General features: G+C 38.5%; 1 protein-coding gene across 3 annotated transcripts in view; it reads right to left on the bottom strand.

The window, feature by feature from the left end:
• Window positions 1-27,758, bottom strand: part of WDR7 (WD repeat domain 7) — a 290,874-nt gene that overhangs the window by 210,920 nt on the left and 52,196 nt on the right. For all 3 annotated transcript variants that reach the window (XM_079784071.1, XM_079784070.1, XM_079784069.1), the window contains exons 14-15: window positions 27,379-27,574; window positions 23,609-23,823 (exon numbers count right to left, since the gene is read on the bottom strand). In XM_079784071.1, the coding sequence (XP_079640197.1) occupies window positions 23,609-23,823; window positions 27,379-27,574 (411 nt within the window). The remainder of the gene's footprint in view (window positions 1-23,608; window positions 23,824-27,378; window positions 27,575-27,758) is intronic.

Below are 27,758 nucleotides of genomic sequence, written 5' to 3'. Positions count from 1 at the left end.
TAATTTCATATATTCATTAATGAAACACTAAATAGTCAAAGGCATTTAAACACTTATTAAGCTGTCTTTTTAAGTATTTGTACCATTAAGAGTAACTCACTAACTTTGCCAACAGAAGCATGTATAGAATATGAACTTATACGATCAGAACTTTATGCTGAAACAATTATAAAATTGTCAATTCATTTTTAAGAAAAAAAGGAAATAAAAGCTTATTATTGAAGCCAGGAGTCGTTTTACTCATAAAACAAATTAAACTTTGTTTCAATAACTCATATGTAAATTCTGTCCCTGAGAATGAACTATGGTTCCAGCTAAGAGAATAATGCATTTATCACAGCTTCTCATGCTTTTAAGTTGCTGCACCATCAAATCCCTCTTTTTTCTACTTCACCGTCCATCTCTCCCTGTTCACAGGTTCCTTTCCCTCAACAGAGAACATGTTCAAGTCTACTTAGATTCTATAAAACAGTGTTATCCTCTGACCATGCCGCCTCTTCTAAATGGCTCTTTGCAGTGTCTGACATTGCTTTTGGTAAAAGAAAGACCAGCTTCCCAGAGAACACCTTCCTGGTGAGCCTTCTCATTCTGACCACCCTTCTCAGCTGCCCTGAAACTAAATCTTCCCACATTAGAACCACCACCTACGTGTAGGCAGCTCCCTAAATCCTTCAGCAGCCAGACCAGCCTCCTGAAGAAGGTTCAATCCTGTATTTCCAACACTTGGACTTGGATGTCTCATAGTACCTCATGTTCCACATGTCCTGATCTCCACTCCCACAAAACCTGCCCATATTCCATGTTATCCCCTCTGTCACTGTCACCACATTCAGACCCTCATCTTTCCCCTAAACAGGTTCCACTACCCCTACCCTAGTCTCTCCCTACTCCAACCCGTTGTCCACAGAGCCACAGACTTCTTTCTGAAGCATAAATCTAATTTTGTCAGTCTTCTGCCAAAGAACTGCCTTTATCATGGGTTATTGAAAGAAAAAAAAAGTATTTAAAACTAAATCAAAATATAGGTGGCTATATCTGTGAGGACAAACTTTCCAAACACAGTTAAATTTAAAATTCACCACTATAAAAGTACTGAAAGGCAAGTAAGAAATTGAAATAAAATGTGACAGAAATAGGACTGATAAAATTATAATCTATATAACAATTAAAATCAAAGGGAAAAATACCATAAAGATCAAGGACAATTCACAATAAAAGAAACATAGATAGTCTATAAATGTAAGGAAAAACCTGCTCAATCTAGTTGTCAAGGAATAACGATTAAAATAACCACAAGATACCATTTACAAAATTAGCAAACAGTATACACGAAAAAATACTGAGCCAGAGTACAATGAAAGTCAAAGCCACACACTGTAAGTATGACTTTAAATTGCAGCTTTTTGGCAAAGTAATTTGACAAAATACATTCTGAACCCTTAAGATTGTTTGATTGATCCAGAATATTTATTTCTAGAACCCCATTCTAAGTAATCAGAAGTGCAGACAGGATTTATGTACAAAGATGTTCAGTGAAACAGTATTCATTACTTTAAATTGAAAACAACTTATATAATCTAACAATAAGAAAACAGGTAAATAATTTAAGAATAGCCATATAATAGAGTAAATATTGCAATCACTACAAATCATGCTTTCTGGGCACATTTAACTAAATGGCAAAATGGCAACATTCCAATTTTAAGTGAGATAAAAATTACAGATATGTGTGCATACACATACACACACACACACACACACACACAGTGGTTCTGATTTTATTTATTTCATATGTAAGTACATATATGAAATATGGTGAAAAACACTGGAAATAGATGAAAATGTTAATATTGCCCTGGCTGGTTGGCTCAGTGGATAGAGCATCAGCCTGCAGACTGAAGGGTCCCAGGTTCAATTCTGGCCAAGGGCACATGCCTGGGTTGCAGCTCGATCCCCAGTGGGGGGTGTGTGCAGGAGGCAGCCAATCAGTGATTCTCTCTCATCATTGATGTTTCTATTTCTCTCTCCTTCTCTCTCCCTCTCTGAAATCAATAAAGAAATATATATATATATATATATATATATATATATATATATATTAAAAGAAAATGTTAATATTAATTACATTTTGTATTGAAATTATAAAAGATTTTCATCTTCTTCATATTTATTATACATAATCAATATATAATATACTATTTTCATAATTAGAAAGGAAAGCTCTAAGATAAAATGCAAAATCCTTCAGCAAAACATTCAAGGCCCAAATACTTTCCAGCTTTAACAAACAGGTTCTAGCACCAAACTATGGTTCGTCTCCCGTTAACTCTTTTTTAAAAACGATGTTTTTACTGATTTGAGAGAGAGAAAAGGAGAGGGAGGGAGAGAGAAACATCGAGGAGAGAGAAGCATGGATTGGCTGCCTCCTGCACGCCTCTTACTGGGGATCAGGCCTGCAACCCAGGAATGTGCCCTGATGAGGAATCATACTGGCAACCTCCTGGTGCATGAGACCATGCTCAACCAACTGAACCATACCAGCAGGGCCCAGTAACTCTTTTATTTATTCCTTTGCCAAAAATATTTTTCTTTGCTCTACTCCAGTCCCTTCTCTTCCATCAAGTCCCTACTCCTCCCAGAAAAGTTAGTCCACAATGAATCCAGCCTCCATAACATTTTATATCTACTATACAACACGGATTTGTATATCTTGGCTATGTTTACATGATTAGTTAATTTATGTTATTTATATTTTTGTGTACTGTATGGGTACTATGCCTTACTCATCTTATGTACATCTAAACCTATCAGAGTGCTTGGCAGAATGAACAAAGAACATTATAAAAATCTTTATGAAATTATTTTTAATTGCTAATCAATTCTTCTATCGTAAAATTACAAAATTCCCTTAACTTGTGTCTTTTCCTTCTCAAATTCTCCTCCCATCTGTGTTTCTTTCTAGTTTAAGAGGTTTCAATTACATTTTATAAACCAAGGATAAAATCTGTGCAAAGCACAAAACATCCTCCAAAATATACTGCTGCCTACTCCTCCAAATTCATCTCTAATTACAACCCTTACATTTACATCTTCAACTGCAACCAAATTCCACAGCTTACAAGACCAGACCTTTGTACCTTTGCATCATTTATGCCAGCATGAAGCTCCTTTCTCAATCTCCCTACTGCCACTCAAATCATACTTCTACCCATCCTTCAAGAAGGATCTCAAGCCGAAACCGGTTTGGCTCAGTGGATAGAGCGTCGGTCTGCGGACTGGAGGGTCCCAGGTTCGATTCCGCTCAAGGGCATGTACATTGGTTGCGGGCACGTCCCCCGGTGGGGGGTGTGCAGGAGGCAGCTGGTCGATGTCTCTCTCTCATCGATGTTTCTAGCTCTCTATCCCTCTCCCTTCCTCTCTGTGAAAAATCAATAAAAATAAAAAAAAGAAGGATCTCAAGTGGCTGCTCTTCCAAAAATTATTTCCAGAATTGTCACTAATTCTGCTTCCTTTGTATAAATCTCTGCTCTGAGTTCGATGAATGATGTTTAAAGGAAGGTAGAAAATAAATACTATTTCCAGTCAAAAGCTAAAGAACCCTAGGTACATAAGTAATAGGTAAATTTATTCTACATAAAACATGAAGTAAATAAAAGTCAAGACTTTGAAATTCATTCCTGTATTGAATTCACTCAAAACGCATTCATTTATGTTTCTGCAAGGCACTGGAGATACAAAGATAAATAAGAAGGTTTTCTAGTCATGGAACTCAGAACTGGCAGTTAAATAGTGACATGCGAAGACGTTATTACAATGTGGTGTGAATAGTGGTATAAATAAAGGGAACTGCAAGATAAGGGGCACAACCGGAAAGTGCCAACTTCAATTTGGGTGACCAGAGAGATCCTCAGAGAAGGGGAACTTGAGCAATGAAAGGGCACTCCTGGCAGAAAGTTAGCAAGACGTGAGAAAGGATGAAGGCAGGAAACATCACAGGATGGATGGTAATGAAACCACAGGAGGCCGGCCGTGATGAAGAATGCAGCGGGAGCTCGGGTGCTCCTGGAGAGCGTGAAGGTCTGTCCACACGGAGTCAGGACTATGTCCTGCGGGCTTGGGCCACTAAGGCAGTGCTTCTCAGAATCATCAGAGGTGCTTCTTTTCTTTTCTTTCTTTCTTTCTTTTTTTTTTTTTTTTTAATCCTCACCTGAGGATATTTTCCACTGATTTTTAGGGAGAGTGGAAGAGAGGAAAGACAGAGAGAAACATCGATGTGAAACACATTGATTGGTTGCCTCCTGCATGAGCCCCAACCAGGGCCAAGGCCAGGGAGGAGCCTGCAACCAAGGTACACACCCTTGACCGGAATCAAACCCAAGACCCTTTGGTCCACAGGCCAACGCTCTATCCATTGAGCCAAACCAGCTAGGACCAGAGGTGCTTCTTAAACACCGATTCTCGGGCCTGATGGCTGGCCTGAATCTGACCTGGGAATGGGTCAGAATCTGTCTAATGCTCACTCAAGATAACTTTATGCTGTAAAGTTTGAGACCTTCTGTCTAAAGACTTGAATGAGGTGACTGACATGATCAAATTTAATTTTATAAATTTTTATCCACCAGCAATGCTGGCTGAAAAGAAATTATATCAGAGTCATGAATATAAATTGGGAAGAAACAGAAGCCATCCAGGTGGGGAAGATAAAAGTATGCAATAGTCCTGAAAATGTAGAAGACAGGATAGAATGAAGAATGTGTACTTTACCCTTTATTTCTGTACATCACCCTTTTATTTCTGCATATCAACCTTTTATTTCTGTACAATATCCTTTTATTTCTCACAGCACTGTGCTTTATAATTGCTTTTTCAAACACTGAATATGTAATGTCACAATTATACTTAATGCTTTGTACCTACTGACACTAATTTGACTGAATGATACATAAAATTTATATATTAATAATTATATTATAACTAATATAACATTATTGATGTGAAAAGTGTTATTAATAATGATAGCCACCACATACTAAGCTGCTGCTATGGTGCATGCATTCAACTAGGCATCAGGGTTGGTTATGTCACAGCAAAAGGTAAAAAATATCATCTAATATCATTATTAGGTAGACAGATGTGACACTAGGTATGAGGGAATAGTTAATAGCAATATTAGATAAAAAATAGAGCCTTGAGACTTTAGCAGTTATTGTCTTTCCAGTAAAGATCTACAAAGTTTTCTTAAGAGAAAGAGAGGCCATTTCCACCAAAGAACATAAAATCCAACATGTTTGGTAAATAAATTACTGAAGCAGCAAGAGTGGCTTGAAGAAAAAAGAAGGCAAGAGTGAGAACACAAGGTCTACTTTCAAGCTCTCTCTTCTGATGTCAGCCACATATGCGCCCCTTTCAGCACCCTCAGATCTGCCCAGATTTCTGTCTCTGTTGGGAGGTGTGCCAACAGATTGCCCATGTGCTTGGACACAGAAAGGTTATCTCATGTCTGGTACCACGATATCTGGATGTGATTGTGTGACTCCTCTTATCACGACCGCTCACACCCTGCTACTGATTGTGTCACTATGGCAAAGACTGCGCTAATAGCAATCCAGTCAGAAAAAGAGGGCGAAACAGAAGGAAAAACAAAACAATAAAAGCAAATGAGAAGAGAATGGAGGGAGACTGCAGGAAAGGAGAGAAAATGACTCATCCCCAAAGTCCTGTAGATGAACTCTAATTGCTGACATCGCCAAGTCTTGCATATAACTCGTAATGCCTGACAAAGGATTTCATAGACTTAACAAATAGAGTCTTATTACAACAAAACATAGATAACCAGCAAAGTTGAGAGGGTAAGATTTCAGCTAAATGCATGAAGATGGCAGAATTGATTACCAACATGCTTGATATTCTAATATGTCACACTAAAATTAACTAAAGGAAAAATGAATAAAAACATTTTTCAAACTCCAAGGGACTATTGGCCTAATCATCAGATATACATGTCTAGAGCAAAGTAACTCATTCAAATCACCGTATATTCTTAACAATGTCAAATGCAGGCTCTCTGACCTGGGAATTCTTCCACAGGAAGGTTAGTACGCTTGCTCGGCCACCTTTATTAAGAGCAGCTGGAATGTGTGCTCACAAACTCACTTTTTCATTACCATGGAGGAAGATTAAATTCAACTCGGCAAATATTTGTGGAGTGCCTATTATGTGCAAGATGCGTGGGAGAAAATAAAACCTCCGTACTTAACGGCAATAATTTAAAAACTTACTGGAAAAAAAGGCCAACAATTTCATTCATATATAAATGAAATGGTCTCAAATTTATTGGTAAAACCCAATGGTAAATGCGAAATACAAATGTGGTAGATAGTCAGAGACAGGCATGAGCAGAGCCAGGACGATGGTCCAGGTATAGAAGGTCACCAGGACCGAACGCCCTGGGTGCCTAGCAATGGGCAAAACTAGGAATACAAGGACCTCGCCCTCAGGGTAACCCTTCCTCCCCTCATATGTCACAGGTCATGGGGTTCAGACCCTCCCCAGCCCTTTCCTCTCCCGACACACTGCTAGTCATGTTGGTTAGACCCCCTTAGCGGGAGGACAAACAGGGGAGTGGAGAACAGCCCTTAAGCATTAAGCCCCCAGGACAATGAGATTCTGACCCATCAAATACATCTAAGCCTCAGTTGTGTTTCAGCTCCAGGCCCAGAAAAGCAGCAAAACCAGACAAGCAACACCTTGGCTGACCTCAGGAACAGCTGCATAGACTAAAGACCCTCTGCCCTGGTGCTGACCAATCGGTAGAGACCACGACCCTGAAAGGACAGGCCTGGAAAGCGGATGAATATTCTATTGAGATCCTCTCCTGAGACCTCCAGATAAGCAACCTCTGGACATGGACCCAGCACGGCTCTCTCTATGGAGCGCACCCTCACCTTTCGCTTTTCTCACCCCCACCCCCCAGGCACGTTTTCCTTATCGCGCTCTTTCTCCTGAGCTGTAAGGGCCCTTTGTTTCTTTCCTCTGTAGCTTGTTTCCTGAGTGCATTTCTTCTCCTGCTCACTTCTTCTACCTCTGTTACTTTCTCTTGTAGTCTTGTAGTCTTGGCTCTGAATTCTTTCTTAGCCAGAACTCAAGTACCGAGGTTGCTAAAGCAAGGTCCAATCTGACTCTACTGGTCTAACACCTGGTGCCACTTCAACGCCAACACACACACATATATACACTTACTTTAAAAGCTAGTAAGGCATGTATTTGACATTTTCATTATAAATACTAAGCTATAATATCTTTATATTATCTGTATAGGGGAAAATACAGATTTGGCCATTTCAAGTACTACCTAAGGAACCTGACTTAAATATAACTGAAATGCAACAATAGGAAAACATTGTTGAACTGCTTGCTCACCACTAAAAGTGAACCTGTGGCAATCACAGAGTAGCAGGTAATGCCCAAGCTGGTTTGGCTCAGTGGATAGAGCGTCAGCCCACGGACTGAAGGGTCCTGGGTTCGATTCTGGTCAAAGGCACATATCTTAGATGTGTCTCAAATCAATGTTTCTCTCTCTGTCTCTCCCCCTCCCTCCCACTCTCTCTAAAAGTCAATGAAAAAATATCCTCAGGTGAGGATTAACAACAACAAAAAAGAGTAGCAGGTAAAATTGTCTCCAGTGAAAACCCAAGAAAAATGACAGAATGACGGTCATGAGATTATTCCTTACTCAAGCATGGGTAGTTTTTCAGCACAGACATATATATCATAAGCAGCAGCCCCCATTAACAACAACAAAAACTTACAATCTATAGAGAAGAAAGTATTAATGCGTCCTTGTTATAACATTTATCGTTACTATAAAATTTTAATATGCTAGGTTAAATCGCATCTGCTGAAACACCAATAGCTCTGGCCCCTAAAACCAATGTTATAATATTTTAAGTTTATTTCATTTTATCCACTGACGTTGAGAAATCTAAAACATTGGCAGTAATTTACTCTTGCACCCCTCACATCAATGGTCCTCATTTAAAAGTTTACTTATTTCTGAATCATTTTTTAACACCATAGTTTTTTGAGGCTCTTTTAAAGTTAACTAGTAAAATAATTTGTTATTTTTCCTGAAAGAGCACTAAGTCCAATCTATACGAATAACATCAAATGGTTCAGATTTCTACCTAAAAACAGAGTTGGTTCATGCCAGTGAGCATTAAACATAAGCAGATTTTTATGCTAAAGTGCAAAGCAGAAGAGTGGATCATTTTTTTTTTTTTTGAATCTGCTTTGGAACCAGAGATCAACGATACTAAGAATAAGACTAGGAAGTGTTATATATCTAGCACACACTCACACACACACACACTTCTATAAATATCAATACTGAAACAATAAAATAGAATACAAGAAAATATATGTATTTAAAATATTAATATAATATTTTATAAAATAATTATGTATGTATACTCATAATGCATGGTTTAAATAATTTTTAATTTGCTAAACATGGTATAAAAACTGGCTTATTACCTAAGAATATTTTGGTAGGAAAAATAAATAAAAAAGAATTTTACTCTTGCTCATGGATATTTTACTGAATAAAGAGCTTTAAAAGAACTGAAATTCTGATGCATAATGTTAAATGCAAAAGGTTCAATAAATAAATCACATTGATGTCTTAATATACTTTTAAATTTTTCTAAAAAATTAGCTAAGGGAAAATTCCACCACCCACTATTTTTAAAATATGGTTTTAATGTTAATGATTTTAAGTACTAGAAAAAAGGAAGAAAGGGAAGGAGGAAGAGAAAAAGAGGTGGGAGGTGCAGGGGGAAACAAAAAACGAGATGAGAAAACGTTCCTGGAATGGCTATTTGGTGCCCTCTGCTGTTGTATTGCTGTTACTTAATACGAATGGTTAGGATGACAGATGACATGAGTTCTTTTTTAGAGAATCCATTTAAACTGAAATTAGACAATTTACTTATCTTAAATATTTGGTTTTGGATGGGACAAGATTTTAGGATAAGGTATTAATTACAATGTTATTTCACTTCCTTTTGTGTGATTTCATTAACTAGTATACTAATAAGCATTAAAAAAAGATTTTGTTTTGACATTTGATACTGTACTAGAATTTATTTCATATAATATAAATAAAATGTAAATTACTCAAAAGTGAATTGTAAGTACTAAATATAAATGCTTAGATCATGCCTTTGATAAAGAAAATGTATTCTAAAGATATTTCTACAGGCCACGTCTTACTCGATAATAATATCCAAATGGCATTAATATATTAAAAGACCAGGACATTAATATATCAGGCTTTCACACTGAAACACCAAAGAGATTGACTTGCAACTCCTCCCAAAGGGCCAAGTTATCAAAGTAACAAGACCAAGAGCCCTGGAGGCCGGGGCATCCCCACTCCTCCATAGACTGACCTTCCTATGGATCAGCTCACTTCCCTGGCACCACCTCAACTCTCTTCCAAATAAAGAGACTGCCTACTCCAGAGAGATGCTATAAACAGCTATCAGATTAACACAAGCAGTATTCCTTCCTCTGGTAAAACAGAGCTAATAAAACCTAGCTTATTTTATCTCAAACTAATGCATTTAAAAACACATCTGAATATATAGTTTAAACCAACTGAAGTAAAAAAAAAAATTGTTTAAAAAAAGTGCTCCTATTATAACCTATGCTCCCTTGACACATTATGAATGAATAATGGACAGAGAGGAGATTCTCTGAAGCCAACCTGGTAACAGAAAGGGTCAGAATAATGCAAAATGAGAAGGAGAAAAGAAAACTGATCTGCTCCACCTTGGGTCACTGTGGTGAGTAATCTCTAACTTCAGAAATATTTACACTCAATTGGTTCTAACCCGTTTTTAACCCTCTCTTCATCACGGCTGGCCTCAGCCCACTTCTCACTGTTCTCACTTTGCCCGTTCACCATCCCCTCCACATCTGCACCGTTACCTTTGTTGGAATATTCTTCCCCACTGTTCTTTCCGATGTTAAGCCTCTACACCAATGAGTCTTTAGAAAAGCCTTCCCATCCACTCTTCAGGTCGGCTCATCTCCTGTGGGCTCTCTCCCACTTAGTTCATACCTTACACAGTATAAGCTCACCGCAATGAGCTGCACACTGTTTCCCACATCAGAGCAGGAGCTCCTAGTGCCAGGGTGCGCTGGCTGTGGATGTGATGAATGCACTCTCCAACCGCTCCAGCTCGGGGCCTAGCTATGTGCTGAGTGAGTGAATGAATCAATCAATCAATCAATCAACTGATCAAGACTAGTAAACTAATGTGTGTTGACTACCCATTGTGATTGATATTTTCAAACATGCTACCCATTTTACTTCATTATAACCTTATTACCTCCACTTTAAAGCTAAAAACAAATGGAGCTAAGAGGTACGTAAGTCAGTCTGTCGCACGTATCACATAGCGTTAATCAATAGTTAGGGTCAATAGTTAGGATATAAGAGGAAGTCAGGGTCCTCCTGTATCTGCCTGACATTTTAATTCGAGAGGTTCTCAGCAGTAGTGCTGCAGAGATTCTAGAGATGAGGTGAGGGGAAGAGTGCGTCCACTCCACACTAATCAACCCTCACATTCTGGGCCAATCACAGAGATTCATTGATCACTTGGTGCTGGGCACTGGACATACAAGGAGGAATACCAAAGGCCTTTGAGGAGCCCCTAGTCTGGTATACAGCCGTAGTTCTCAGCCAGGCGAGGTTTCCCCCCACCCCAGCCCCAAGGGGCACCTGGCAATGTCTGGAGACATCTTTGTTAGTCTCAACGGGGAGAGGGTGCTGATGACATCTAGTGGGTAGAGACCAGGGATGCCACTACACATGCTGCAATACGCAGGACAGCCCCCAGAACTAAGAACTGTCCAGCCCAAAATGGCAGTAGTGCTAAAGTTTAAAAACCCTGATGCAGAGAAATAGACATGTAAACAAAGACATCTCCTCGCTTCCACATAGAGAATAAATACTGAGCTGGAAACATAAACCAAATGCCAAGAGATCAGAGAAGATATCACTGACTCTACTAGACTTGGCAGCATTATCTAGAACATTCAGGAGCCTTTGCAGAGATGGTGGTCATAGAACTGAGGCTCATGACACGAGTGGAAGTTAGCCAGGGGGTGGGGGGAGACAGGGGCACTGCAGGTTCAGCAAATACAAGTGCTCTGTTTACTGAACGCAGGTGAAGGAGACTGGGAAACCAAGTTACAGTGCACTGTGAAAAACTGAAATCCTGATTGACACCGACAGATCCCCTCCTTTTGTCTCTGCCTTTCTTTCATCTCCCTCTTCCTTTACACCCATCTACTCCCCTAGACAATAGCACTTCCACCAAGGCGGATTGCTGCCATGTGTGACTGTGATTGAGCTGTGACTGTGATGAAGGAAAAGAGGTATCTTTATACAAACTCAGGAGAGAGAGATGTGTGGAAGACATTACCGGAAGGATCTTTGGATACACTTTGCCTCTTCCAGTTTACTGAGAGCACTGCATAGAATTCCAACTTCAACCACTGCAAACCATATACTAGTACTTCTTGGACATTGCAATAAGCTGCCTCCCTCAGAAGACTGACTGAGGAATATGTGTCCACCTGAAGTTAATTTTAGGGCCTGTAATACCACGTCACATAAATCATCTTATGAATTTCACATCTGAAAATTTGTAAAACCTCAAAATCATTGTCACTGGCTCGCAGCCTGGTTTGCCATCCATCATTCTGGGAGATTTCACCACCTATCTAGGTCAGTGATTTCCAACGTATGGTCTGCAGCCATGGGTGGCCGAGGGGCCCCCTTACGGATATAAAACCATTCAAAGTTGGAAGGCAAATGACAATGTTAAACACAGGGTAATTTAGCGAGCTATTAAGGTCACATGTGATAATTATGCTACAGGTTGCTATTTCTATACTTTGCTATTTATAATTTTAACTTAGCATATGACCACAGTTTTTAGACTTTTATTGCAACCCATCTCCAGCCATCACCTGATTATATTCTCCTTTCTTTAATGTCCCCTCCTCCAAGAAGCCAGCCCTGATCACCTCAGGCTAGGGCAGATTTCTGCAATACTTTCTGCATTCCTCAGCCATCTCACTTACTACACTGCATCGTATTTATCTGTTTATATTTCCTGGGGGTAAATATCATGTCTTATTCATTTTGGTTCTCCAGGGCCTAACACAGTACCTAGTAATCAACAAATGTTTACTGAACTAGACTGATTCAATTCTCTAACAGAGCTTATAAAAGTCGAGAAGTTTGAAAATCTCTTATATAGTCTAACAAAAAACACACAATAATTTCAAGCACATTAAAACAAAAGAAATTACTTCTTACCTAAAGTACTAGCATATTCATATTTAGCCACAAATCTTTATACTTCTACCAGATTTACTCCACAATGTCTTCAAGTTTCCAATTAAGAGTTAAATAGAAAGTGTCATGCACAAGGGTTGGAAAGAGGAGGAGGGCGTAGGGCTTAATCTATCTAGTATTCCTATATTCTCAGCAATCTGCCGTTTGATTTATTATGTGAGATGATAAAAGAAATTTCTCCTTTGCTATATCTCACATAAGTTGCACAACAATCTAAATTTCTCGTCAGGTAGCATCGTGCATTAATCTATTTCCAAGGAAAAACAAAACTGTCCTGAATTTAAAACCATCTTAGAACAAGACCGCCTTTCCTTGGTTGAGAATTATATTTAAAGGAATATAGCCTAAGAAACTCAAAATACCAATCAGAAAGAATATATACACCCCTGTATTCACAGTGGTGCAATTTACAATAGCTAAGATCTAGAAACAGCCCAAGTACCCATCAGTAGATGAGTGGATAAAAAAGCTGTGGTTCATATACACCATGGAATATTATGCAGCTCTAAAACAGAAGGATCTCTTACCATTTGAGACAGCACAGAGGGACCTGGAGAGTATTATGCTAGCCAGATAAGCCAGTCAGAAAAGATAAGTATCACATGATCTCACTCATATGTGGAATCTAATGAACAAAATAAACTGATGAATAAAATAGACCTAGAGATATGGAAGCATGGAACAGACTGGAATTTTAGAAGGAAGGCTTGGGTGGGAGGTGGGTGGGGAGAGATTAACCTGGGAATTTATTTGCATATATGCATAGACCATGGTCACAACAAAAATAAATTTTAAAAGAAATTATATTTAATGTGAACTATAAATTCCATTCATAAATCATTAAACACCTATTATATGCCAGGCACAGGGCCAATAAGGTTAGTTAAGATTTAGGAAGAGGACTTCACTTGCATACGTCATTATAGATGGTGTTATGCAAGGACTATGAAAAATCCTTGGTGTCTAATTCAAGGATCCTAAAAAATGGAAGAAAATCAAAAACCCTGTAATCTCCAAATAATTTGGTAAATGTCAATTAAATATGATTAAATATGTAGTTAGTTTTGAGAGTTTAGTTGCAGGAGGCAGCTGATCAATGATTCTCTCTCATCATTGGTGTTTCTATCTCCCTCTCCCTTCCTCTCTGAAATCAATAAAAATATATTAACAAAAAGAAAATGAATGCTTAATACTATTTCTCCTTAACTAATTCATTTCACTGAATTTACACTTAACATCAAGATTATAGAAACTTAAAGGTATTCTGGAAAGATCATGGCAGCATAGTTATTATATTTCTCTAAATCCCACATAAAAAGGCAATTTTCATTTTAACACTCAAAGGCAACCAAGTTAATATTTTTCATGTGTTTTTGTATTTACTCCCAGCCTCCTGAACCCCCATGTGGTAATATATCGTCTATGCTCATAATTATGGTATACACGTGATTGTTTCTCACTTAGTGATATAAGGTAGAAAGATCCAACTCTCCAAATGCTTACAAGTTATCATTTTCTGGTAGAAAAATTCCTGAAATGTCTGTAGTTTGTTTTTGCTTTTTTTAATGTTTTCTAACATTCAGCACAGAGCTAGGTCCACTCTTGCAACAGAATAGATATCTGCTGAATGGAGCTGACTAATTGGCTATGATGAATGCTAGCCTAAACCAGCATCACATATGACTGGGGAGCAGAAGAAAGATGGCCTTACATGACTGCTTCTCCAAGCTATGCACGGAGCCTCTGCTGAAGATGAAAGGGTTAAAGTTGGCAGTCCAGTGCAAGACAGGAGATCAGCCACAGGAAGGTCAGGCTTTCAAGGACTTCCTTAGGGTAAAAAACAACAAAAATACCCTTTGTCCTTCTTGGTGCTTTGAACAAAGTTACTGTAGGTCCCTCCAGTGCAATACAACTTGGAGAGGTATGCTTTTCCTCTGCCTTTGATGTAAATTACAAAGTCCTTTGGATCCCTTTGTTGTGGTTAATTCCACCACCAAAGCAACTCTAAATTGGCTAAAAGTTCATTAGTGTGAAACAATAGGAGCTTGATAAAATAAATGATGGTACATCCATACCATGAATACTAGGTAGCCAATAAAAATCTAGCCTTCTCAGACTATCTAATCACATAGGAAAAAAGCTTACAATATAGAGTAAAGAGGAGAAAAGAAAGCAGTTTCTAAATCAGTCGTCACAGAATAATCATGTTAGACAAGGATTATATGTGATTTTATTATTTTTTGTTGGTTTTAGAAAAAATATATATTTTTATTGATTTCTGAGAGGAAGGGAGAGGGAGAGAAAGGTAGAAACATCAATGATGAGAGAGAATCATTGATCAGCTGCCTCCTGCACACCCCCACTGGGGCCTGGGCATGTGCCCTGACCAGGAATGGAACTGTGACCTCTTGGTTCATAGGTCAACGCTCAACCACTGCATCACGCCAGCCGGGCTAAGTGATTTTTATTATTACTCTCTTCCAAGTTTTCTATTACAAACATATACTATAAAATAAATATAAAAACTTGTACTCTAAAAAAGAAAGTCTTTAAATTGACAAAAGGATGAAAGAAAAAGGGCCTATCTGCTTGTTTTCAAGGACTATAACATTCTGAGGAGGGCTGAGGATCCCCTGGTTGCTGAGCAGCCTATGGCTTCTTTGCAGAGGAAGAGGCACAAGCCACACCTTGGTCCAAGGAGACAGCAGAGCATAGGGACCCAGTGGTGGAAGCATCTGGCTGTGCTGGGGAGGGGGCTGAAGGCTTCTCACAGAAAGTGATGTTTTGGAATGGCTCAGGAGGACAAGAGGGGACTGGCGTCTAGACCAGAGGGACAGAGTGATCCAAGACTTGAATACTAGTACTTCATACCCTGAAATCCCATTTCTAAGGATTCATCTCATGGAAACATTCACAGCTTTGTGCAAAGATGTATCTTGACTAGCTTGAATGACTTAGAGTAGCAAAAAATTAAAAACAACTTAAATGGCCAACAGTTAGAGGATTCAGTAAACAATAACTACCCCTTCACCCCCCAAGAAAACCCAAACCTCATTGAGAATACCTAGTCTAAACAGATATGGAATGGAGCCTATTGAATTCAAGAGGGGCCCTGGTTGTGTCTGGGACTGGGACCATTTTCACCTGAGCCCATCTTATGCTCTGGAGTATGAAACAGACATCCTTAAATACAGCTCTCTGGAGATTTCAAGACCTGAACAAACTGGGTTTGGCTACAGGTTCAGCAAGTCAGCTTTACATTGATGCAACCAAGAGCTCCTGTAACATCATCCTAGGAGCAATGAGTGCACAAAGCATCCAGTTGTGGTTTCTAATTATTACCCCCCATTACAGGGAATCACCCGTCACAAAGACACTCAATAAAAGTTAATTCTCCTTGGAGACATTTCTTCAACTAATCAGCCCTTACTTTTTTGGCTGTGAAAAACAAACAAAACAACAGCCAAAAAAGCCCATTCATTTTCCTCCTATAGTCACAATTTATTCCTTTTTTAAATTTTTCTTAAGATTTGCCAGCTTAGCTAAGGCTTCCTAACTTTATTTGTTCAAGACTAGACAAGTAGTGTGCTATAAAATTTTTATCCTAATAACCATTTAGAAGCAAAAAGTGAACTTATATATACACTTATCTATATATATAAAAGCCCAGCTACCATTACAGTGGAGCCACCAGAACTACCTGTCACTATAATGTGCACTGACCACCAGGGGGCAGACACTCAATGCAGGAGCTGCCCCCTGGTGGTCAGTGTGCTCCCAAGGCGGGAGCACTGCTCAGCCAGAAGCTGGGCTCATGGCTGGCGAGCGCAGTGGCAATGGCCTCTGCAGCAAGCCAAGCAGTAAGCAGCGAGCAGGCGGGTGGTGAGGAGCGAGCAGGCGGGCAGTTAGGAGCAAGGGGTCCCAAATTGAAAGAGGGCGCAGGCCAGGCTGAGGGACATCCCCCGCCCCCCCCCCCCCGTACCCCTGTGCACAAATTTCGTGCATTTGGCCTCCAGTAAATATAATAAATGTATAATCAGCATATTCATATTTTGTATTAAAATTCATTCAAGTTTTGGAGTAGAATGTTAAGCGAGTTTAATTGATTCTTCAAAGGTCATACATATCATAGGAATTTTTCTACAGCCAAAAAGAGCTCACCAGACAAGGCCCAGTATTCTGTATATAACGTCATTTGACTTGTTCCTGTCTGTTCTTCACAGTGCCCTTTTTACAATGAATCATAAAGTCAATCCAATCAATCCAATTTTTTTTCAGAGTGACTTTTGTAAGCAAAAAACACAGAGTAGCTTGTGTTTGACTTCTAAATTCCATTCTCTTACCTAGTTACACAGAATACAAAGCTACTGACCTTTGCAAATATAGCTCGTTCATGTTTTCAGGCTTTTTGACTAATTAGACAACAGAGAGGTAAGGTGAAAGATAAATCATCCTGGTCATTTTTCAATTTCTCCAACCTGGTGATTTTTCAATATATAACAGGGTGATTCTGATTGCTACGACAATGCCTAAGATATAAAGGTACTGAAGAGAAAAGTACACACACCAGGCCTAAGAAATGTCTTCCCAGCTTCACTAATATAATCCCATTGGCGTCCCCCAAGATCTCCTCACTGAGAACCAGTGTTTATGGCAAGTATTTTATAAAAAAACAGGTCACAAAGATCCCCTGATATGCTCAGACCATCTTAACATGTTCATTTATGCCTTCATCAAACACCACCACGTACTATCTATGATTCACTAATCCTATCTAATAAAGAGGGAATATGCTAATTGACCCTCACACCATCACAAAGATGGCGGCACCCACAGCCAATAAGAAGGAAATATGCTAATTGATTGCCCCACCCTCAAAGATGGCAGCACCCACAGCCACAAGATGGTGGCGCCCAGTCCCCTCAGCCCCACTGCTCAGGGCCACCAGAGGCTCAGATAACCAGGGCCGGCCAAGGCTTGTGCTGTTGGCAGTGGCAGCAGCAGAGGTGTGATGGAGCGTCACATTCCCCTGATCGCCGGGTCACCTCCTGCCCTGAGGGCTCCCAGACTGTGAGAGGGGGCAGGCCAGGCTAAGGGATCCCCCCCTCCAGTACATGAATTTTCATGCACCGGGCCTCTAGTTACTTATATATTACAAATCTTCTAACTCCTAATCAGTACACTACTTACACTGGGTGTTATAGAGGATTAAAAAAAAGATGACTCTATCTTCAAGGGATTAAAACAACTTCTTCCCTTTAAACAGATATTACAGCCTACTTTTCTCCTCTCCCCACAGCAAATAAGTTGGTTATATTCACCTCTCTCTCTTTCAGAATTATGGATTATAAGGAGACAATGGCTGGTAAGGATGAATTTTCCAACTCTATTCTCAATACCACGTCCTCTCACGTGACTCCACCCGTTACCCCCCTCTACCAACAAAAATATCAGTGAGCTCTTACACGCAGTATAAAAGCTGCTCTTCACCCTACAGCCACGGAAGCTACTACTCTTCTTTTCTCCAAGGGAAACTTCCTCCACCCTCTCTACCTCCACTTCATCTCCTACTCATTTCTAGCTCATCATACCCTGAGTTCCAACCCAACATGCAAAGCAGCTCTCTTAATGATGGCCACTGACTTCCCCAATGACTAACTTCAAACAGTCTTTTTATTTCCCCAAGTCTTAATGTTATTTCATTTCTCTGATCAACTCTGGACTTTTGCTTCCTTTACTATTTATTTTCAATTATAAATGTGACCTAAGCCATTGGAGGTTACTTGCCCAAGGTCACCCACAGGAAGCCAGTTACAGAGATGTACACAAATATACCTGTCACCCGAACCCAGGCTCTTAACCACTCCTTTGAACTGTTTTTCAAGTATGAAACAAAGGCTATTCCATGAAGGAACTGTACCCACAATCTTCACATTAATAATGCCATCTTCTGTTGCAGGGGTCAGTAAACCAAGACCAGGGGCCAAATCCAATCCGTTGCCTATTTTTGTAAATAAAGTTTCACTGGGAGCCAGTCACACTCATTCACTGACATGTCATCTGGGGCTCCTGTCACACTCTAATGGCAGAGTTGAGTCAGGAAGAGATAGACTGTACGATCTACAAAGCCTGAATTTTTACTATCAAGCACTTTCCAGAAAATGTTTGCCAATCCCTATGCTAACCAACTGGTTTTTAGGTTTGTCATTTTCAAATTTGAGGACACTAATAACTAACTCATGTATTTGCAGGGAGAATTAAGGAAGACAGCATATCTGGAATAATCTAATGATAGCAGGCATCGCAAAATGTGAACTGCAGTCTAATAAGGCTCCGTACCCCAGCATTTGCGTAGGGGAAAAATCCCATCCCTACTCTCACTCACCATCATGTCACTTCCTTCGTGGAGGTTTTTTTCTCCCCCTGCACACACCCCATCTCCCAATATGACATAAAAGAGGCAAATGTCTCCTATTATAATCAGCCTCAAAGCCTATTCCAGGAGTTGCGCATTTCTGTTAACAGCTCCACCATTCTCCCTCCAACTATGCTTCGATCTCTGAAATCAACTTGTATGTCTCCTCCCTTCTCTTGCTCATTTGTTTTTTTGTTTTGTTTTTTAAATATATTTTTATTGATTTCAGAGAGGAAGGGAGAGGGAGGGAGAGATAGAAACATCAGTGATGAAAGAGAATCACTGATTGGCTGCCTCCTGCACAAACCCTCACTGGGGACAAAGCCTGCAACCTGGGCATGTGCCCTTGACCGGAATGGAACCCAGGACCCTTCAGTCCGCAGGCCAACGCTCTATCCACTGAGCAAAACCAGCTAGGGCCTCTTGCTCATTTGTGAAGTCCTGTTCATTCAACCTACACAATAGCTTACAAGCCATCCCCTCTTCTACATTTCCACTGCCTAATCCCAGTTCAGTCCCCAGTATCCCTCACTATATTATCCCAGTAGTTTCACAATTCATTTCCTACATCAATGTTTATGTGTCCTGCATACAAATGTCAGATATGGCACAATACTTCTTAATCAAAAATATCCTTTTAAGGCTATTCAATAGTTATTCTACTAGGTTTGAAATGACATCTCATTATGGTTTTAATGTGCATTTCCCTGATGTCTAATGATAATGAATGTTTTTTTCATGTGCTTATTGGCCATTTGATCATCTTTTCTGAAGTGGAAATGTATGGTTTTTGAAAACCTGAAGTACTGGGTTGTTTATCTTTTAATTATTGGTTTATATATTAATGATTAATATTCATCAAACATATGTATTACTATTTTTTAACCAGTCTGTGGCTCACTTTTATATTTTATTAATGGCATCTTTGATGAAGAAATAAAGACTATTCAATATTGCATCACTATTCACCGAGTTAAGTCCTCAGCTTTGCATTCAAGCTGATCAGACAATGATTCCAATGTATACCTCCAAACTAACTTTTCACTAAATTTCTTGGGTACTTACTATGCTTCACATACTAAATTGAGCACTAAAAATAAAAAGGTGAGGAATTCACCTCCTACCCTCAAGAAGCTCAGAATCTAATAGGGAAGCAGACATCAAGAAAAGAAGAAATACCCCATACAAAATGAAGTGTTTTAAAAAAGGTCTAACAGGGAGGTATGAGCACAAAGAGAATGCAAGAGAACTGATTCTGCCACAGGGGACTAAGGGAATAAGGGTTGGAATGGCTTCACTATTGTCAAAGAGGAGAGGGATTAAAGAAGCAAGAGTGGGAGGGAAAAGAAAGATAAAAGATATAGAATCCCTACCTTTTCTCAACCTTTTTTTTCCTCCCAAAGCAGTGGTTTTAAACTAGAGACAATTTTGCCCCCCCAGGGCAACATAAGAAAAAATTTCTGATTGTCACCTTGGGAAGAAGGGATATTACTGTCAAATAGTGGATAGAAGACATTCTGCCTTACACAGGACAGCTCCCCCCCCCCCCCAAAAAAAAAAAAATAACACAAAGAATCCCATCAAAAATGCCAAGTACCAATGCAGTACTGAGGTTGAGCAACCCTGGTCTAGAACCACAAGGAACAGGAGTTAAAGATGGGATACAGCTGAGATAACTCCAGTTGGAACACTGACGATACAGTGATGGCAAGGAAGGAGAATGAGCTATGCCTGAACAACCATGCTCAAAAAAACCAAAGAGGAGAAAGCAAAACCGAACAGAGGGCAAAGTTATCAACAAATGATCCACCTCTGCTCATGAACAGAGATAGATCTGATTGTCAAGTCAAGACAATCAACTGTGAGGGAATGGAGAAGATGGGGGCAAAGAGGCTAAAGCAGAAACTAGCAACACTTGCTGTTACACATCATCCGATTCAACGCATGTTCACTACACACCGCTTGTTCACTACACAGCTGCTACCAGATGTCCTGGGGAAAACACAGAGATAAATAAATCACAATCCGTGCCTGCAAGGAGGCTGTATTTCAGTGGGAAGAATGAGGTAAGTACATAAGTTATTATAATAAAAGGGAAAATAAGATACATGTTCTAAGAGAAACATACTGGGATTCAAATACACACAACTTGCAAAGATTCAATGTAGGAAGAAAGGATAATTCTACTTAGTATCTTCTTGATCTTCCAGTGAAAGAAAAAAGTCATAGGACAGTGAATTCTCCATTTTTGTTTGCAAAGCCATAATAAACATAATTAGCAAAATAAAATATCTTTACTTCCAAATAGCCCAATTGCTAACAATAACCTACCAAGGACAGAGCAGGATCCTTCTATAGAGTATCCCTGCAGAGATTTGACTTTCTGTGGAGGGACCCATGAAAAAGTTAGTTCCCATACCCTGGCCTAGAGAAAGTCCTGCATTAAGAACTTAGTTGTTTGTTTTTTTTAAGTTTGGGTGGATTTTATTTCTCCTAAGATTAGAAATAACCTCTGAAGGGGCCTCAAATTCAACATGAGAAAATAGTTAGAGAAATCCCTAATGGTCCAGCCAACATACATTTTTCATAAAGTGATTATCTTCCTGCAGCCTCAGCTTCCTAAGCCTTTCCCCCTCCTATAATTGTTTTCCTTGTAGGCCAGGCAACAATTACCACTGCTACAAGACTGAGGAGGTTCACAAGCAATATATTTTACAATACATAAGTGTAGTGTCTCTGATATCTGGTGCTTTTATCACTAATTGCACTATAAAATGCGCTATTAAAACAGGGACAAACAAGATTGTAAAAATCACATAATGGACCATGACCACTTACAAAAGCCATTCATAAATGTTACCGTATCATTTCTATTTCTTTAGTTTTCCAGATATATAGTTATTTTTCCAAATTTTTACTTCTAAGAGATACCAACAAGAAAAATAATATTTTTGGAAGTTACATATACATGCTTGCCCTTGAATATACTGTTTTGTAAATTTGCTCAAAATTAAAATGATATAGAACATTAATGTGCTATGAACACTGAATTCCTAGGGATATTTACATGGTCCCTTAAAAAAATTATAGGCATGGCAAATGCACTTAGGCTGTGATTTCTATTCAAACTTAGAACATGGGACTGAAGACATGAAAATAAGCACAGAAGGATTTCATAATTCTAATCTATGAAATATACAATATAATAAAGCCAATAAAGCATTTATATCTGTAAAAAAACAGAATGATCAAATATTACTGCCAATTACTGGTGGACCTGGGTCACTGGATCTGCCTATAGTATTTCATGTCATTAGCACTAATTCATGGGCAAATTTTCAAGTTTGCAGGTCAGCATTTCAATGTCTTCACTATTTATTCATATGTCAATCCATTTTAAAAAAAGGAAAATCAGGAATAAGAGAAAATAAAAATAGAAGTATTTGTGTTATCCATTAATAATTCTAATGAATACTTAGATGGAATTAGAAATTTTATGCAGTAGCCCGGCCAGCGTGGCTCAGTGGTTGAGCGTCAACCTATGAACCAGGAGGTCACAGTTCAATTCCCAGTCAGGGCATATGCCTTGGTTGCAGGCTCGATCCTCAGTGTGGGGTGTGCAGGAGGCAGCCGATCAATGATTCTCTCTCATCATTAATGTTCCTATCTCTCTCCTTTTCCCTTCCTCTCTGAAACTCATTACAGATATTTTTTTTTTAAAGATGAAATAAGATGAAATTTTAAGTTGTGACTCAGATGGAATATTGGGATTGTCTCTAAGTTTCATTTATCCATTACCAGAGACAAACTAGTTCTAATAATACCACAGAACACATATACCACATACCAAAGAGTGGCTAGCCCCTACAAAACTAAAATAAGTAACCAATTAATGAACTGGGATTGTTTCTTCTTTTAGTAGGATAATTTTCTTTTAACTGAAAAAGAAACAGATGCTTTAATCTTAAGTGTCAGCAAGGAACGTGTGACTGAGCTAGGGTCTGACATTAAAATGCCATCACTTGTGCAAGTTCACTGTACCTAGTCTCAAGTATTTTCTTCAGTCCCTTTTTCTTGTTGGTGTCCCTTAGAAGTAATGGCCCAACTTCACTAAAATCAAAACCTACTTTTAAAACACGTTGATAAGCTGCAATTACAGACATCTTAATTGTGTACCTAAATTATTATGTTTTCTCCTAGAGATATTAGCTAGTGCTCAATCCTTCAAAAGGAAGACTGTCAGAAAGTCAAAAAGATAGATTATATATAAAACATTTCCTCTAGCCCTGGCCAGTTTGGCTCAGTTGATAGAGCATCGGCCTGTGAACTGAAGGGTCCCGGGTTCGATTCCAGTCATGGGCACATGCCCGGGTTGTGGGCTTGATCCCCAGTGGGAGACTTGCAGGAGGCAGCCAATCCATGATTCTCTCTCATCATGGATGTTTCTATCTCTCTCTCCCTCTTCCTTCCTCTCTGAAATCAATAAAAATATATTTTTAAAAATTTCCTCTAACTTTAGGAATTGAAATCACTGAATTCAGTAGCAATTCATGTTAAAATATTTTTAATGGTAAGAAAATTTCTTTTCAAAATGCCAAATACTCATAATACTCTAAAACTATGTTGGCTAAGCCTAAATTACAATCAGAAGACTTTTTTCACCAGTTCGTCTCCCAAAATTATTCCCTAAGTCATGCCAAAGCTGTGTTACTAAATGAAGTTAAAGGGGACAAACACACGAGCGCACATACAAAACTTACTTTGTCAGATGCCTCAGAAGCCAAGAGGTTAGTTGCAAGGGTTTGTAGCTTATGATGGGCCATATTTTTCAGAGCAGCAAGACTCCGTCTTGTCACAGCTTGTTTCAGGTTGACTGCCGGATGACTAAGCGAATCAACTGCAGCAGGAACCGCTTCATCACAAGCATTCAGTATCTCTACGGCTGTTATCCCCATCACACAACGATCCAATGCACCTGCAAGACATGCATGCACACATATTACACACACCATACAATTTTAAATAGTTTAAGACCAAAAAAAAAAAAGGGGCAGGGACTTTTTTATGTAGAAATATGTTTTAACAGTGCCTCCCATAAACATTTTCTTGCATTTCCTTCCTCTAAGGATCTCCCATGTAGCATTACCTTTATTGTGTCCCTGCCCGTAAGGCCCCTACCACAACTTCCCAACGAAGGCAAGTTCACAGCCAAGATTTTAACGACCTCCCCCAGGCTTTTCCACTTTCTCTACACTTCCAAGACAGTCTCCTGGATCAATCCACACCATTACTCTACTACAAACATCAAAGTCCATGACTTCACCTTCCTCTAAGTTGTATACCAATCTTAAACAAAAAAAAAACGAAGTTTGCTATTTTTCCAGTTTATTCTACTTGAACAATTCCTGAAGCTTTTCTTTCTCTAGGAAATCTCCACAAAACGGGGGGTGGGGAGGGGGGAGAGAATTATAACTTTTCCTTCTATCTGCAAATTTCTTGACTCTTATTCTTAACACCCAATGGAATGTCTTCCGGTACTACTTCAGCTTGAAGCCACTTCAACGCGTCTTCATTAGGCCATACTTTCCATTTAACTCCCTCTATACATTTCTTGTCTAAGTTAGGGTGCAAACTCCTTCCTATAAAGCAATTCAATAGCAAACAGAAAATTATATAATATGCATGTGTAGTTTTAGTGCAATATGGTTTCATTTGTAAAAATACATTCCCAGAACACTAAGAGGGATAAAGTATCTCCTCAGAGTTTAAATACATTTCATACATCAAACTTTGACTGAAACTGACTTATTTAGCTTCATTATTTATTTACTTAATAAATAAATTTAATAAATAAATAATGTCAATACCTTCAGGATGTGCTTAACTAACTCCCCAGACACCTTTACATCACTAGTTAAAGCCTGAACAGCAGGAGGGGAAAATAATGTATACTCCCTATTATGGTTGATATCAAAATAAATTCTGCTTCTTCGTATTTATCTCAATTAAAGACTGCCATGTTGACTAATAGTTTACCAAAAATCCTCCTGAAGGTCAGAATTGTGAATTCAGTATTATATATGGTTTACACTAAAATGGGCTAAATAATACTAAACTGGTTATAAGAATAACATCCTCCAACATACCTATAGTTAAGGGCCATTTGTCATTTCCTTCTATGAAAGTTACTGGAAAAGTAACTTTGTCTTTCAGTAAGGTTGCATTTGTCAAAAATATAAAATTTAAAGTGTCTGAAATATTCAAGTATCATTATTTAAGTATATATCTGAAAAATTCAGGAAAATTATACTACCTTCCATTATCATATTTATTTCATTTTTTAAAGTCCTATCCATTTACCATAGTTTTGTATTTAAAATGTAACAGTTGTTAATTTAATACTTATAGTATTTTAAAAGAGCATTTTATGAAAGTCATTATTGCTATAAAAACACTCTTCAATTCCCAAAAAACATGTTTCTAAATATAAGTAAGGTCATATTCCCAAGCTCAACAAAGCAACAGGTTAAGCACCATGTTTAATAACACCCCTGCATGTACACACACAGAGAAACGTACTTGTTCACAAACATACATATATACACACTTACATTATGTCTTATACTCACCAAGTAACTGTGTCATTTTATTCTCCCAGTAACATTATAAAATAGGAATTATTATTATCTTCATTTTATGGAGAAAATTGAGGGACAAAAGCCCAATGACTTGCTATAGGTCACAGTGCTAGCAAGTGGTCGATTCTAAATTCAAACCAAGCAGTCTGACTCCAGAGCCCAAGACAAACTCTGTATAATTAGTTGGTGGAGTGGACCAAATCAGCAAACACAAAACTGTTCTGCACAACAGATACAATGTGACCAAAAGACACAAAAGTAAGATTTTTATACATACAAAATTGCATATGTAGTATGACAGCAATTCTGGTTTTAAAAAAGGACAGATGCCCAACTGGTGTGGCTCAGTGGTTGAGCATCAACCTATGAACCAGGAGGTCGGGGTTTGATTCCCGGTCAGGGCACATGCCCAGGGCTATGGGATCCATCCCCAGTGTGGGGTGTGCAGGAGGCAGCCGATCAATGATTCAATGATTCTCTCTCATCATTGATGTTTCTATCTCTCTCTCCCTCTCCCTTCCACCCTGAAATCAATAAAAATATATTTTAAAAATGGACAGAAATAAGACTATAAATAAGCATGTTAAAATGTTAACATTTAGCACTCAGTAAAGCAATCTGGGTTCATCTTTTCTAATACTTTTTGCTTTTAAAATTTGACAAAAGGTATGAACCTCTTACACGAGTAGACAAAGAAAGAAAAAGATAAATGCAAAAACAGTCTCTAAGAATGCTTCCTCTTGACAAGACTATCTTCATACTACCTGTTAAAATGAGAAATCTAAAAAAAAAGGATTATTGACAGTATGGCTATCTGTTCCAAACAATATATATATGAGACTCCTACTGCCCCACAGTGCAGGCAGAAATATAATAAATAAATAAATAGATAGATAGATATTCTGATTTCAAAAAAGAACTATTTAAAACAAACAAACAAAGATGAAATAAAGGGAAAAAATTTAGTAGAAATACTATATAGTACAATACAACTAGGGATGCAAAAAAAAAGTTTTAATCACTGGTAAATGATTACTTAAATGAGTAAAAGTAGAATAAAATGTGTTTTTAAAGCCTAAACTAATAAACACATTCAATTACATACTTAAAGATTTCCCAGGGAAAAGTAAAAGATTCTATGTTAAACATGATAGATCACTGCCTTTACTTTTAAGCTAAGCATTACTTGCTCTATATTACGCCTTAAACATAAAATTTTTGGAATTGAAACTTTAAATGTTCTCTCTAGAACTTGAAACTTTCATTTCAATCACCTCCTACAATTAACTGCCCTGTATTGCTTTTCTGCTGTTCAAATAAAAGAGGGTTTTCTCTATTCTCACTGTTTCTGAATCTGAGACAAAAGTGATTTCTTCGTCTTGTTCACATTTTGCCTCATGAATTATATAGATCACTGAATTTTTGGTCTATTATCTACATGTCTGTCTTAATGTGTATATTGTCTTCAATTACATTCCTTTAAAAATTGGCCAACGACAAGTATTTGGCATAGTCCAACACTTAGAAAAAGCAGCGATCAAAAATAAAAGTAGCAATCTTGTTACATTTCAAGCCTTTTTTTCTCTTATAAAAGATTTTTAATTTCTAGGAAATCAAATGTTCCCATTTAATTTTTGTGTCTCTCTTTTTAAAAAAATATTATTTTTATTGATTTCAGAGAGGAAGGGAGAGGGAGATTGAAACATCAATGATGAGAGAGAATCACAGATGGGCTGCCTCCTGCACGCCCCCTACTGGGGATCGAGCCCACAACCTGGGCATGTGCCCCTGACCAGAACTGAACCCGGGGCCCATCAGTCCGCTGGCTGACAGTCTATCCACTCAATCAAACCGGCTAGGGCTGAAGTCTATATCTTAACACTTGTTCTTACCAGTATCCATCTGCCAGACGTACACAGAGCCATCTGAACATCCCACTACTAGGTAATCATCGGAAGGCCTCCACTTAATCACTTGGATGGGGAAAAGATGACGAGATGCCAACATAATGCATTTTTTCTCTCGCAAACTTAGGAGTCCTACTGAGTGGTCACTGGCTACAGAGCAGACACAGTGCTGCACTCTTGCCTGAAAAGAAGAATAAACCTTAATTACATTTAGATTAAATTCAGAGTAAAATGAATCCTATCCTCCATAAGGTATACCACAACTAATTATGCCATCGTGACTCCTGAAAAACCATCCATAATATTTGGTTGTGCTGAAAATAGGGTCCTTTACATTATACATAAAACACCCACATCAGTCATCA

The sequence above is a fragment of the Cnephaeus nilssonii genome (genome assembly GCF_951640355.1).
Source record: "Cnephaeus nilssonii genome assembly, chromosome: 11".
NCBI classification, from domain to species: Eukaryota; Metazoa; Chordata; class Mammalia; order Chiroptera; family Vespertilionidae; genus Cnephaeus; species Cnephaeus nilssonii.
This window is presented reverse-complemented; position numbering and strand designations above follow the sequence as displayed.